Source organism: Notolepis coatsorum (assembly GCF_963971535.1).
Source record: "Notolepis coatsorum genome assembly, chromosome: 4".
Taxonomy (NCBI): domain Eukaryota; kingdom Metazoa; phylum Chordata; class Actinopteri; order Aulopiformes; family Paralepididae; genus Notolepis; species Notolepis coatsorum.
The window spans coordinates 116,522,827-116,538,666 of record NC_140168.1 but is presented as its reverse complement, the minus strand read 5'-3'; the positions used below and the strand labels follow the sequence as shown (position 1 = coordinate 116,538,666).

General features: G+C 43.1%; 1 protein-coding gene across 1 annotated transcript in view; it reads right to left on the bottom strand.

The window, feature by feature from the left end:
* The window catches only part of ppp1r35 (protein phosphatase 1, regulatory subunit 35), a gene marked incomplete at its 3' end in the record, with an annotated part of 71,008 nt that overhangs the window by 21,898 nt on the left and 33,270 nt on the right, over positions 1-15,840 (bottom strand). The window contains exon 6 of the mRNA XM_084312080.1: positions 1,622-1,755. Coding sequence (XP_084168206.1) covers positions 1,622-1,755 — 134 coding nt within the window. The remainder of the gene's footprint in view (positions 1-1,621; positions 1,756-15,840) is intronic.

Here is a 15,840-nt window from a genome sequence, read left to right as displayed (position 1 = left end):
TCCGCGGAATACATTATGACCCAAACTTTTTCCTTACAACAGATGTGAGAGAAGAAAAAATTAAGCACAATGTAAACTCGTCACAACTCTTTTCAACTAACAACACGTCAAGTGGGGTACTACCAGGCACTTCCTTGTGGTGAAAGCGAGAAGGAGGAGAGCAGGTGACCACACACCTGCTTATGAAGGTAAGCTGATGAGGGGTGTGGTCAGACTAATACTGGTATTAAAGGTACATTTGTGGAATTTATTCAGTGCGCGTGCACGTACGCGAGAGAGTGCAGAGTGATGCCAAGCAGAGCCCCTAATGATACAGAACTGTGGAGGGACATGCATGGACAATGGATGGACATCAACACAGGCTGGATGGACAATGCCATGGAGTGGATATACTTTATCAACAAGCCAACAACAAGGTAGATTAGCGATCTTAACTCTAGTTTAATACATGATACGTTGTCTACTGATGCCGCATAATATCAACAGCTGATTCGTTGTAACGTTACAGCTTTCAGCTAACGTTAGCTACTGCTAGCTGTTAGCTCCGTTAGCTTAGCTGGCCACTTTTATAATTACTGCATGGAAACGGAGTAACGTTAACGTTTAAACGTTATGTCGAGGTCATACAATACTACAGTCGACATAAGGTTAACGTTACCCCGTTTCCATGAAGTGTTTAAATAGCAGCAATCTTGTTGAAAATGTAACGTTACTAAAATGCTCTCTTGAAAATACGTGGATTATGGCTTGTTCAATATCGTCTATGTTTGAATGAATGAATGAATGAAAACTTTATTAACAGATTGCAGAATGGGTACAATACAGTACGGCTCAATACACACAATTGTTAAGGGGATGCAGACCAGAGAAAGACGTTTGTCTTGTTTACATCAGGGTCCCAGATTTTCGATTCATATCGATAGTTTAATAGCTAGCCTTGGCTCGTTTAACAATATGCAAAATATGTGTACAGCCCTGTACTCATACTGAAGTTATTCTTGGTATATAATACTACATACTAGGTCTGATTGTGTAACGAATCGATTCCACGTCGCGCTGTGTGTGAGAGAGAGAAGGAGAGAGAGGGAGAGATCTGCGTGTGTTTGGAGACGGAGCGAGTTTTGTTTCTAACTTTTCTATTTATATATTGTGTTTCAAGTTGTGAATTAGACTATACTTTATTTGACTGGTTGTGTGTTGTTGTAGTAACAGCTGAGCGACTCGCTCATAAGAGCCGATTCATTGCCGTGAGCGTGAGTCGAATCGCTCACGTCTTGCCATGAGTCGGTTGCGTGGTACTGTACATGTTTGCAAAATGTTTTGGTATAGCGCCCCTAGTGGAGAGAGAACCAGCAGCCGCTACTGGTAAGCTGGATATTTCTATATAAAGTATTGGAGAAATTTGGATTAGACAAAAACGCTATGAAAACAATTAGGGCATTATATCAAGAACCGACGGCTAGGATTAAGGTAAATGGTAGTTTGACGGACCGGATTAAACTAGAGAGAGCTACCAGACAGGGTTGTTGTCTTTCGCATGTGCCCCATCTCCCATTTGATTGGCTGACTGGTGACGCCTACATTTAATAGCCTTGGTAAGAACCAGGAAGTGTTGGGCTACCTTGTTGTCATGGTTACGGGTGGGTGGGGCAAGAAACAGCCTATCCTGTAGTGCCTGTGTGATCAGCTGATCCTCCTGGACGCTGACACTGACCAATGAGCTGTAGAGGAGCTGAGAGGGCGGGACATTCACCCCTGGAGAGAGAGACAGATGGACAGAGAGAGACAGTCAGCGACAAACAGGCTGACAGACAGACAGACAGACAGGCAGATGGAGACAGACAGAGGCTTCAAGCCTGTTTCATGCTTCTTGTGGTCTGTATGGTCTACACCAGGGGTTCTCAAACCTTTTTAATACCACAACCCCATTTTATTTAGGATTTTTTTCACTGTCACCTACCCACGACCCCACTTTGGGTCGCGACCCGTAGTTTGAGAACCGCTGGTCTACACGGTATCTGTGACCAGCAGGTGGTTTGGGGCCTCATGTATAAAACAGTTATAAATCTTAGGATTTGTACACGCATCTCCCGCGCCTGCGCCCCATTAGAAATCACCATCAACTCCAGACTCTGCAGAAGCTGGTCCCTCTAGTAGGCCTTGCTGGTCCCTGAAGTCTCTCCAGACTCTGCAGAAGTTGGTCCCTCTAGTAGGCCTTGCTGGTCCCTGAAGTCTCTCCAGACTCTGCAGAAGTTGGTCCCTCTAGTAGGCCTTGCTGGTCCCTGAAGTCTCTCCAGAAGCTGGCCCCTCTAGTAGGCCTTGCTGGTCCCTGAAGTCTCTCCAGACTCTCCAGAAGCTGGCCCCTCTAGTAGGCCTTGCTGGTCCCTGAAGTCTCTCCAGACTCTGCAGAAGTTGGTCCCTCTAGTAGGCCTTGCTGGTCCCTGAAGTCTCTCCAGACTCTACAGAAGCTGGTCCCTCTAGTAGGCCTTGCTGGTCCCTGAAGTCTCTCCAGACTCTACAGAAGTTGGTCCCTCTAGTAGGCCTTGCTGGTCCCTGAAGTCTCTCCAGACTCTGCAGAAGCTGGTCCCTCTAGTAGGCCTTGCTGGTCCCTGAAGTCTCTCCAGACTCTGCAGAAGCTGGTCCCTCTAGTAGGCCTTGCTGGTCCCTGAAGTCTCTCAACTCCTTCATCCTCCACATCAGGGGTCACCAACCTCTTGGAAACCGAGAGCTACTTCAAGGTACTGAGCCGTAGGAAGGGCTACTTGTTTGATAACAATAACAAAGTTGCACAGATCACGCTTTTAAATATAACACTATGTCCAGGCGAACCTTTGTCTATGTTGCTTTAGAGGGTTAAAATATAACAATATGTCCAGGCGAACCTTTGTCTGTGTTGCTTTAGAGGGTTAAAATACAACAATATGTCCAGGCGAACCTTTGTCTGTGTTGCTTTAGAGCAGTGCTTCTCAAACTTTTTCTGTCAGGCCCCCCTTTGGCGGACCAAAATATTTTGCCCCCCCCCCCCCCCCCTCGCCCCAACAAAATAGTCATGAAATGGGCCATGTTTAAATTTATTGAAATAACACCAATATCGTGACCTTTCAAATTGGCTCTATATTTTGTTTTCAGAGCTGTCATGGATGAAAAGCCAGCTTCACACAGATACTGTATGTGGTGCTGAATGGTATCAACACCTTAACTGCTGCATCATGAGATACTTGGTGGGCCATGAGATGAGATACTTGGTACTCAGCACCACACTCTGAAACTAGCTCTCCAGGTGGTATCAGATGAGATTTCAAAGAGTTCTTCCAAGAGTTTGGATGGAGATGTGTCAGGAAGCTTTGTCTCAATGTTGTCTGTAAAGGTTTTTTATCCAGAGTAACTTGGTGATCCTTTTCTGTGTTTTATTAAATAATGATTTTCAGATTTTGAGAAATGGTATTTTCATGGAGAACAGTGCAGCTGCAACAGATAGCACTTTAGTGATAATTTTCTGTAATCCAATTTTTTATTTATTTTTTTTATAAATCTCAAGGCCCCCCCTGTCATGCCTCTGCGCCCCCCCCTGGGGGGCGCGCCCCCCACTTTGAAAAATACTGCTTTAGAGGGTTAAAATATAACACTATGTCCAGGAGAACCTTTGTCTGTGTTGCTTTAGAGCAGGGGTGTCAAACTCATTTTCACAGAGGGCCACATCAGCATTATGGTTGCCCTCAAAGGGCCAAAGACTGTATAAATGTTAATGTAATGTAAAATAAATGTAGCTACTCATTTACATATTGTTAAACATGTTGTTTCTGTATTTATTACTTATTCAAGTTATACATATTGCATATGCATTTGCATAGATGTAAAAATATATGTTAGCTTATTTTAACAAATAATTTTAGTTTATCAGAACCCCATATTACTCCATCAATCAATGATCAAACCATTCAAGTAAATAACAAAGAAGAATATCATCAAATACAAGCTATGACATTAAGTTTGTTCAAAACCTTTTTGTCACAGTCAAGAGGGGCAGAACTAACAACTGTGAGCTGCAAAGAACGCGTGGGACAGATGTAGCAGATGTTACAAAAACAAATGGCTGCACACAACCTTGCAGAGGCCATACATCCAACTAATGGAAGATAGTTTAATTAACTTTAATTAACAGATTGCAGAATGGGTACAGTACAGTTCAATACACACAATTGTTAAGGGGATGCAGACCAGAGAAAGACTTTCGACTTGTTTACATCAGGGTCCCCCATTTTCAATTCGTAATGAAATTGCTATTATGTGTCTGCATGAACACACAACTGTAACTGTACTCAAAAATAACAAAATAAGGGTTGTCTCAGTTCACAACTATATTGGTCAAGTTTTGGGTGGGACTTGTTTGCGTCCCTACAGCTTCTTATTCAATTGAGCGAGATGCTCGGTTATGTCACACAGCCAGCTTGCATCTGACAGTTCAGACAATATTTCTTCAACCCTTTGTTACCTATTCCGCCTGGATCTTTTTTGTATTTTGGGCTGTAAAATTGTCAAAGAATGTCTGAGGAGTAAGTGCTTTTGGCTTTTTTCCTTTGTTACTTCATCAATACCTCAGATGTTCAACACACATGTATGTGTAAGAATGTGTAATAACTAAGGCTGTCAAAGCTTTATTAACGCATTAACCCACAATTATTTTAACGCCGCTATTTTTTAACCCAAGATTAATGTTAAAAAAATAAAAATAAAATAAAAATGTTTTTTATACCAGAGCTCTTGGGGGGCCACATCAAATGACGTGGCGGGCCGCATTTGGCCCGCGGGCCATGAGTTTGACACCTATGCTTTAGAGGGTTAAAATATAACACTATGTCCAGGAGAACCTTTGTCTGTGTTGCTTTAGAGCAGTGATTCCCAACCTGGGGTCCGCGGACCCCCTGGGGGTCCGCCAGGGGGCCCGCCAGACCACAGATGATTTGAGTTTTTTTTTTTTTTTTTTTTTTTTTTTTATTAACAGAAATATTTAATTAGCATATTTTTATCATCAGAAGCACGAATAGTCTCTCCACTACAATAAAAAATAAAGATAAATAAATAAACATCTAGACATGATTTTTGAACGTTAACAGTAGGCTACCGGGTAGCCGCTAAAACGCGAATCAGTTGACTGTATCACTTTCCGTAGCTAGCCTAGCACGCTAGTTAACTTTCTCGGCTCGTCTGCAGTCAGCCGCCAGAGGCGAAAATGTGTGACAAACGAAAAGGAGATGACGGCAGCTCATCTGCAAAAAAAGTTAGGACCTACAGCAATCGCGAAAATTACATCACCATGGGCTTCACTGAGGGACCAGACAAACGAAAGTGTGTGATTTGTGAAGAAAAGTTGGCAAACTCGAGCCTGAAGCCCAGCAAGCTGAAGAGACATCAGGCGTCTAAGCACCCAGAAACCGTTGGGAAGGATCCGGACTTTTTTCGGAGGAAAGAACAGTCTCTCAAGGCGAACAAGCCCGTTGATGTTAGATTAGCGTGGAGCAGGGGTGGCAGTGATTTACAGAAGGCTACCGAAGCCTCCTTTGAGTGTTCGCTTTTAATTGCAAAAGCAAAGAAACCGCACAATATTGGCGAGCAGCTCATCAAACCAGCCTGCATCAAAATGGTTTAGAAACTGTGCGGCCCACAGGTGGCGGATAAACTAAAATCAGTACCACTCTCGAACAATGTAGTGAAAGACCAAATTGATAAGATGTCAAGTGATTGCGAGCAGCAGCTGTCAGAAAAGCTTAGAAAGGGTCCATTTGCCATACAACTTGATGAAACTACAACTGTCGCAGACGAGGCTGTGCTCATCGTTTATGTGCAGTATATCGAAAATGAGGATCTGAAGCAGGACATTCTCATGTCAGTCAACCTTACTTCCACCACTCGAGGTGAGGATATTTTTACTGCAGTGGATTCTTACTTCATTCAACATAAATGCAAACCGTTCACCATTAGGGCCTGATTTGAGAGGATGAATACAGGATTTGAATATTGGCCAACATTTTGAAATACATATGGTGCAAAATGAGATTTGTTGATTGAAGGCACAAGTCAAAGAAGCATAGTGGGTCTAATTATGATGCATATGCCTGTGTATAAGCAGTTTGTTATTAAAATGACACTTTGATTGCCTAAGGTTAAATTCATGATATACCATCCGTTGCCAGCTCTATTTGTCTATGGAGAAGTTCCCCTTCTTTGCAGGGCTATAACTTTTTAAATTATATTGCTAGATTGCCATTATTAGGGCCCATTCAATGTCCTATATGTATTGTTCAGGGTGTATGAACGTTAAACTTTTTCATTCACATATTCATACTAAAATATGATCTAAAGTATAAGTATGTTTTCATCTCTTTCTGCAGCTTTCTCCAGAACGTGATTTATAGCCCCAAATGCATTATATTGATGATCAAATACAGTTTGGTAGCGATCGGTGCCAGATGAAAAATTTCAAATGGACGTGCTTCTAGAAGTTTCTACGTATCATCTGATGATGACCGGATGGGCGGGGGATTGTTTATAATTCCGTGGGCAACGTTATACCATTCATCTAATGTGGGTCAAATGTTCATCATAGCAGTTAGTGTCGAACACGGTAATACTACACGCTAAAACTCACCCCAGTCTCCGCGGGCCGTTGGGCGATCAGCGTGGGGTAGACAGTTTTCCATTATGGGATGTCGAAATACCCGGTCCATTTCCAGGTTGTATAATAGTATATACGTCCAAATCATGTTGTTTATCGAGTTATTGGCAACGGATCGCTATGTATTGTGTTGAGCTCGAGTCCCGGGACCTATAGAGAGTGCCCGGAAGTAATATGGGTTTGATTGATTGATTGAAAACTTTATTAACAGATTGCAGAATGGGTACAATACAGTACAGCTCAATACACACAATTGTTAAGGGGATGCAGACCAGAGAAAGACTTTCGTCTTGTTTACATCAGGGTCCCCCATTTTCAATTCATCTGGAAGAGGGTGATCACGACTTCATCCACATGACTTCCTGTTTGGCGCTTCTGCCGATCGGCCACCAGATGGCGCTCTTGAACCGCTAGAGCAGTGGGACCCAACCGGTCGATCGCGATCGACAGGTAGATCGCGGGCTGATTTCAAGTAGATCTTGATTAATAAAATTCCATTATAAAAAAAAAAAAAAAAAAAAAAAATTGGCTAAATCAACTCTTCCTCTCCTTGTTAACTACAACAAGCAATGCTGTTTGTTATGAGGTCAGACTCGGCACTGACAGATTTGTGTTCATTATGCTGCTTTTATAAAGCCTCAAATGACGGCTTACAATATACAATTTTGGCTGGTAGCTCTCGGGCTAGGTGGTAAATAAAAAAGTAGATCTTGGTTCAAAAAAGGTTGGACACCCCTGCGCTAGAGGATTGAGAGGAGCTCAGAACTGTGTGTGAAGGCTGCAGAGGGGAAATATGATTCCGATCACAGATTTTTGAAATATTGATATTAACACTTTGAGCGCCACGCCTGGTTTTCCTTTTTACCGGCTGAATGCCACCATCGGCGCCAATGTTAACGTTAATATCGCCTAATCTATGTTTTAAATTATGGCTATGTGTCTAATCTGCCCATCGCATTATCAAAGACTATTTTCCAGTCAGTGCTGTCAAGGCAGATTGTTTTTTTATCGCGTCGTTTCCGTTTCAGAGCAGTTAGAAAAGCCCCCGTTTTGATATAAAAAACAGCTCATTCTGGAGCATTCTATGAAAATCGTCTTTTAGTGGAATATTCCACAACGTTGATATTCGTTGGCCTTTTTATGAATCGTTTTCAAATAAACGCTAGATGATCAATATTATACGTGCACGCAAGCACATTACGGCCGCGCACGGATAATCGCCTCGTTGATTTCCTCTCGGACTTTTACAGTGAAACCGAAAGAAGACATTTCACAAAACAGCCTATATCTTCATCAAACTTACTCTGATTATCCTACCACTGATAACATAGAGTCCTTACCTGACATCAGATGGTATCCAACTGGTATATTCCAATTCCTGATCACCATTCGAAAAAATCGATATGTGTATGGATCCAACGCGATACTGTAGAACTCCATGATCAGCGGGGATCTGAGGTTCCAGAATGAACTGTGGTAACCCCGGCTGGATCAGTGGACTGGAAAATGTGGAGTACCGGATTTTTTTCCCCATTCATTTTCATTGAGTCCATTCCAAAATCACTTATGTCATCTGGGAGACGACAGGGGGCGCTTTTTTCCACAGTGATCGCCGGCGCCGCTCGGCTATACTCGGGTGATGCAATAATTTTTCAGATCGCTAAAAAAGAAAAAAGAAATCCGAGAAATCTCGTGAGTGGCACGGAAAGAGTTAAAGACGAGTTAGGGCGTCCTCGGCAACTTTAGCATGGCTAGGAAAGACGCCTAAACACGTTTTCGGCACTTAAAGTGTTAAAATGACAAAAAAAAAGTATTTTATGGTATTTTATTAGGAGGGGGGTCCAGGAATTTCATCAGAGATGTTTGGGGGTCCCTGGGGGAAAAAGGGTTGGGAACCCCTGCTTTAGAGGGTTAAAATATAACAATATGTCCAGGAGAACCTTTGTCTATGTTGCTTTAGAGCAGTGTTTCTCAAAGTGGGGGGCGCGCCCCCCAGGGGGGGCGCAGAGGCATGCCAGGGGGGGCCCTGAGATTTATAAAAAAAAAAAAAAAAAAAAAACTTTTTAGATTACAGAAAATTATCACTAAAGTGCTATCTGTTGCAGCTGCACTGTTCTCCATGAAAATACCATTTCTCAAAATCTGAAAATCATTATTTAATAAAACACAGAAAAGGATCACCAAGTTACTCTGGATAAAAAAAACCTTTACAGACAACATTGAGACAAAGCTTCCTGACACATCTCCATCCAGAACTCTTTGAAATCTCATCTGATACCACCTGGAGAGCTAGTTTCAGAGTGTGGTGCTGAGTACCAAGTATCTCATGATGCAGCAGTTAAGGTGTTGATACCATTCAGCACCACATACAGTATCTGTGTGAAGCTGGCTGTTCATCCATGACAGCTCTGAAAACAAAATATAGGGCCAAGTTGAGCCTTGAGGATGACATGCGTGTTGCCTTGTCAAAGACTGACAGCAATAAAGACTGTTTGCTTATTTCCTATGTGTGGGCTTTTGCTCTGACGGTGCGCAGGCCATGGCAGGGAAAAGGAGGGGGCTACAGGCGCTCATCAAGGGGGTCTCGCTCATTGCAGCCACTAATGCTGTGATGACTCACATAATTTACTTACATTTTCTCTTTTTTTGCACAAATTGCAAAGTTTTTTCACACGTTTTTCACAAAGTTGTCTATCTTTTTTTTTTTTTTTTTTAAGCAGTGTCCTTGAATTGTATTGCAATGTTACAAGATGTCACTATTTTTGAAAAAGCAGTCTTGAGTGTCCATTGAATTGTATTGCAATGTTACAAGATGTCTCTATTTAAAAAAAAAAGCAGTCTTTGAGTGTGTATTGGACTGTATTGTTATGTTGTTGCACAATTGCACAGTTGTAAAATGGTTGCACAATTTGAAAGGTCACGATATTGGTGTTATTTCAATAAATTTAAACATGGCCCATTTCATGACTATTTTGTTGGGGCGAGGGGGGGGGGGGGGCCCAAAATATTTTGGTCCGCCAAAAGGGGGCCTGACAGAAAAGGTTTGAGAAGCACTGCTTTAGAGGGTTAAAATATAACACTATGTCCAGGAGAACCTTTGTCTGTGTTGCTTTAGAGCAGCGGTTCCCAAACTGTGGTGCGGGCACCCCTTGTGGTGCACGAGAGCCCTCTTGGGGGTGCGTGACATGAAAAGGCTAATGGCGGTGCTATGGTGTTATTTTACTAATAAACATAACTAATATACCTTATTTCAAATGGGGATTTTCACTGTGTAAATCATGAAATGTACGAAACTTTTCAATTAAAAACTTAAGTTTTAATAATAATTAAAAAAAAGATGTATCCAAAATGCACTTTACTTCCTGCCAAAATGCCATAGGCTGGGACCGGTGCGCTATTATTGTGGCAGCGTATATTATGCTCATGTGTTTGCCTACACTTCATGCGTTCTTGGAGGGAAACTAAGTTGTCATGGGTGAACCTGTAAACAGCCTAATAACAGAACACCTCAACCAGCTCGCTGAGCAGTTACGGACATATTTCCCACCATATGGAGGCATCTCAGACGTGGATTCAACCCATTTGAAGTTTCCCCTCCTGTCCCACAACCGTCACTACAACCGCAGCAACAGCTGATCGACCATATGACCTGGCCAAGCAAGCCATGAGGGTTTAAATGCCCTTAACCATCAATATTATTATTGCTACCAGGTTAGTGCTGGTTTTAATATATTAATTTAAAATTAAACACAGGTAGAACTTTACTCCACATAACAGAAAACAACACAAACCCAAGCAAGAGCAATTGCAGTTATGATTAATCTCAGGCCTATACTGGGAATAATCATGCCTCTCTCTCTCTCTCTCCCTTCCACTGCCTCTCTCTGCCCCCTCGCTCTCTTTCTGCAGGCCACTGCACTGGATAATCCATGAAAATGCGTTTTGTTTTTTGGCCAATCTGTTTCCGAGTCTACGCATGTAATTCTCATTTTGTTCTTTATGTGGTGAAGTATTTTATTTGTTTGTCATAGGCCTACTGCACTTTGGTATGTGTTCTTATTGGATTAAACCTGATGCCTTTAGTGCGCCTATGAATAGACTGTGTTGTCTTTTTTATGTTTGGCATTGGGGGTGCGTCAGCTAGGTCGGGAGGTGCATGGCCAAAAAAGTTTGGGAACCACTGCTTTAGAGGGTTAATCGTCTAAAACAGGGGTGGCCAACCTTTTTTGAACCAAGATCTACTTTTTTATTTACCACCTAGCCCGAGAGCTACCAGCCAAAATTGTATATTGTAAGCCGTCATTTGAGGCTTTATAAAAGCAGCATAATGAACACAAATCTGTCAGTGCCGAGTCTGACCTCATCTTAAATAACAAACAGCATTGCTTGTTGTAGTTAACAAGGAGAGGAAGAGTTGATTTAGCAAAAAAAAAAAAAAAAAAAAAAAATTTATAATCAAATTTTATTAATCAAGATCTACTTGAAATCAGCCCGCGATCTACCTGTCGATCGCGATCGACTGGTTGGGCACCACTGGTCTAAAAGCAACATAGACAAAGGTTCACCTGGACATAGTGTTATATTTTTGCCAATTCTGAGCTTATTCTTTGAGTCAGTATCAAACGTTATACCTTTTATGATTCAGGGGAACCTATCCTTTTCTGGTGCCGTGTGAAGTCACTATCATACATTACCTTTGAATTAATGAATGAATAGTTTTATTTCGAACAATAAATATAAAGAAATAACAATGTAAAAAATTCTTTGTATATATATATAATTTTAAAATGAATAATAAAGTAAATTAATACAGTTGACCAGGGAATTATTGTTTTTTGGAAAGTTATATTTAGGTGTTTTGAACCTCAGTGTGAGACACCTTTATTTTGATATAGTTCTGGGTGTTTTTTAGCAGACAATGTGAAAATACTAGTGCTTTTTTAAATCTAATTAATTACAGGATTTGTAATTAATTAATCTAATTAATCGCATAACCATTTTAGGCCTGATATTCTATAATCATATTTCAAATGGCATGTGTCCGGATGGCAGAATTCAGTACTGTATCTACAAAACCTTCTGTTTAATCATCTTCCATTTATTCATTTGCTTAGATTTGTCAGGTCTGGTCAATTTGAGCAAAGATAAAACAAATGTAATTGATATTCTCCTTTGGTTCATTACAATTTACTCAAGCCTAGTAACAGACACAGTATTTCTGACACTGGGAATACATTCCCTGAGATCCATAGATGTCCCTAGAATCAGATACCAAGAACATGCAAATGGACCATATTAAAAAAAAGTCTGTAAATGTGTATTCTACGTTATTATGGAATTAATGAGATTAAAAAATATTTAAATTTAAAAAATAATTTGCATCTTGTGGGCGACCAGGTCCCTGCAGGCACCATGTTGGTTCCCTCTGCATCTTGTGGGCGACCAGGTCCCTGCAGGCACCATGTTGGTTCCCTCTGCATCTTGTGGGCGACCAGGTCCCTGCAGGCACCATGTTGGCTCCCTCTGCTCTGCATCTTGTGGGCGACCAGGTCCCTGCGGGCACCATGTTGGCTCCCTCCGCTCTGCATCTTGTGGGCAACTGTGGGCCTGGCTGAACAGTAGCTGAACAGTAGCTGAACAGTAGCTGAACAGTAGCTGAACAGTAGCCCGGCTGAACAGTAGCTGAACAGTAGGCTGAACAGTAGGCTGAACAGTAGCTGAACAGTAGGCTGAACAGTAGGCTGAACAGTAGCTGAACAGTGGCTGAACAGTAGCTGAACAGTAGGCTAAACAGTAGCTGAACAGTAGCTGAACAGTAGGCTAAACAGTAGCTGAACAGTAGCTGAACAGTAGGCTGAACAGTAGCCTGGCTGAACAGTAGCTGAACAGTAGCTGAACAGTAGCTGAACAGTAGGCTGAACAGTGGCTGAACAGTAGCTGAACAGTAGCTGAACAGTAGCTGAACAGTAGCTGAACAGTAGCTAAACAGTAGCTGAACAGTAGCTGAACAGTAGCTGAACAGTAGCTGAGCAGTAGCTGAACAGTAGCTGAACAGTAGGCTGAACAGTAGCTGAACAGTAGCTGAACAGTAGCTGAACAGTAGCTGAACAGTAGCTGAACAGTAGCTGAACAGTAGGCTGAACAGTAGGCTAAACAGTAGCTGAACAGTAGCTGAACAGTAGGCTGGCTGAACAGTAGCTGAACAGTAGCTGAACAGTAGGCTGAACAGTAGCTGAACAGTGGCTGAACAGTAGCTGAACAGTAGCTGAACAGTAGCTGAACAGTAGGCTGAACAGTAGCTGAACAGTAGCTGAACAGTAGCTGAACAGTAGGCTGAACAGTAGCTGAACAGTAGCTGAACAGTAGCTGAACAGTAGCTGAACAGTAGGCTGAACAGTAGCTGAACAGTAGCTGAACAGTAGGCTGAACAGTAGCTGAACAGTAGGCTGAACAGTAGCTGAACAGTAGCTGAACAGTAGCTGAACAGTAGCTGAACAGTAGGCTGAACAGTAGCTGAGCAGTAGCTGAACAGTAGCTGAACAGTAGCTGAACAGTAGCTGAACAGTAGGCTGAACAGTAGCTGAACAGTAGCTGAACAGTAGGCTGAACAGTAGCTGAACAGTAGCTGAACAGTAGGCTGAACAGTAGCTGAACAGTAGGCTGAACAGTAGCTGAACAGTAGCTGAACAGTAGCTGAACAGTAGCTGAACAGTAGGCTGAACAGTAGCTGAACAGTAGCTGAGCAGTAGCTGAACAGTAGGCTGAACAGTAGCTGAACAGTAGCTGAACAGTAGCTGAACAGTAGCTGAACAGTAGGCTGAACAGTAGCTGAACAGTAGCTGAACAGTAGCTGAGCAGTAGGCTGAACAGTAGCTGAGCAGTAGGCTGAACAGTAGCTGAACAGTAGCTGAACAGTAGCTGAACAGTAGGCTGAACAGTAGCTGAACAGTAGCTGAACAGTAGCTGAACAGTAGCTGAACAGTAGGCTGAACAGTAGCTGAACAGTAGCTGAACAGTAGCTGAACAGTAGGCTGAACAGTAGGCTGAACAGTAGCTGAACAGTAGCTGAACAGTAGCTGAACAGTAGCCTGGCTGAACAGTAGCTGAACAGTAGCTGAACAGTAGCTGAACAGTAGCTGAACAGTAGCCTGGCTGAACAGTAGCTGAACAGTAGGCTGAACAGTAGGCTGAACAGTAGCTGAACAGTAGGCTGAACAGTAGCTGAACAGTAGCTGAACAGTAGGCTGAACAGTAGCTGAACAGTAGCTGAACAGTAGCTGAACAGTAGGCTGAACAGTAGCTGAGCAGTAGCTGAACAGTAGCTGAACAGTAGCTGAACAGTAGGCTGAACAGTAGCTGAACAGTAGCTGAACAGTAGGCTGAACAGTAGCTGAACAGTAGCTGAACAGTAGCTGAACAGTAGGCTGAACAGTAGCTGAACAGTAGGCTGAACAGTAGCTGAACAGTAGCTGAACAGTAGCTGAACAGTAGCTGAACAGTAGCTGAACAGTAGGCTGAACAGTAGCTGAACAGTAGGCTGAACAGTAGCTGAAACGTAGGCTGAACAGTAGCTGAACAGTAGCTGAACAGTAGCTGAACAGTAGGCTGAACAGTAGGCTGAACAGTAGGCTGAACAGTAGCTGAGCAGTAGCTGAACAGTAGCTGAACAGTAGGCTGAACAGTAGCTGAACAGTAGCTGAACTGTAGCTGAACAGTAGCTGAGCAGTAGGCTGAACAGTAGCTGAACAGTAGGCTGAACAGTAGCTGAACAGTAGCTGAACAGTAGCTGAACAGTAGGCTGAACAGTAGCTGAACAGTAGCTGAACAGTAGCTGAACAGTAGCTGAACAGTAGGCTGAACAGTAGCTGAACAGTAGCTGAACAGTAGCTGAACAGTAGCTGAGCAGTAGCTGAACAGTAGGCTGAACAGTAGCTGAGCAGTAGCTGAACAGTAGCTGAACAGTAGCTGAACAGTAGGCTGAACAGTAGCTGAACAGTAGCTGAACAGTAGCTGAACAGTAGGCTGAACAGTAGCTGAACAGTAGCTGAACAGTAGGCTGAACAGTAGGCTGAACAGTAGCTGAACAGTAGCTGAGCAGTAGCTGAACAGTAGCTGAACAGTAGCTGAACAGTAGGCTGAACAGTAGCTGAACAGTAGCTGAACAGTAGCTGAACAGTAGGCTGAACAGTAGCTGAGCAGTAGCTGAACAGTAGGCTGAACAGTAGGCTGAACAGTAGCTGAACAGTAGCTGAGCAGTAGCTGAACAGTAGGCTGAACAGTAGCTGAACAGTAGCTGAACAGTAGCTGAACAGTAGGCTGAACAGTAGCTGAGCAGTAGCTGAACAGTAGCTGAGCAGTAGCTGAACAGTAGGCTGAACAGTAGCTGAGCAGTAGCTGAACAGTAGGCTGAACAGTAGCTGAGCAGTAGCTGAACAGTAGCTGAACAGTAGCTGAACAGTAGCTGAGCAGTAGCTGAACAGTAGGCTGAACAGTAGCTGAGCAGTAGCTGAACAGTAGCTGAACAGTAGCTGAACAGTAGGCTGAACAGTAGCTGAACAGTAGGCTGAACAGTAGCTGAACAGTAGCTGAACAGTAGCTGAACAGTAGGCTGAACAGTAGGCTGAACAGTAGCTGAACAGTAGCTGAGCAGTAGCTGAACAGTAGGCTGAACAGTAGCTGAGCAGTAGCTGAACAGTAGCTGAACAGTAGCTGAACAGTAGGCTGAACAGTAGCTGAACAGTAGCTGAACAGTGGCTGAACAGTAGCTGAACAGTAGCTGAACAGTAGCTGAACAGTAGGCTGAACAGTAGCTGAACAGTAGCTGAACAGTAGCTGAACAGTAGCTGAACAGTAGCTGAACAGTAGCCTGGCTGAACAGTAGGCTGAACAGTAGCTGAACAGTAGCCTGGCTGAACAGTAGCCTGGCTGAACAGTAGCTGAACAGTAGGCTGGCTGAACAGTAGCCTGGCTGAACAGTAGGCTGAACAGTATCTGAACAGTAGCTGAACAGTAGCTGAACAGTAGCCTGGCTGAACAGTAGCTGAACAGTAGCTGAACAGTAGCTGAACAGTAGGCTGAACAGTAGCTGAACAGTAGCTGAACAGTAGCTGAACAGTAGCCTGGCTGAACAGTAGCTGAACAGTAGCTGAACAGTAGCCTGGCTGAAC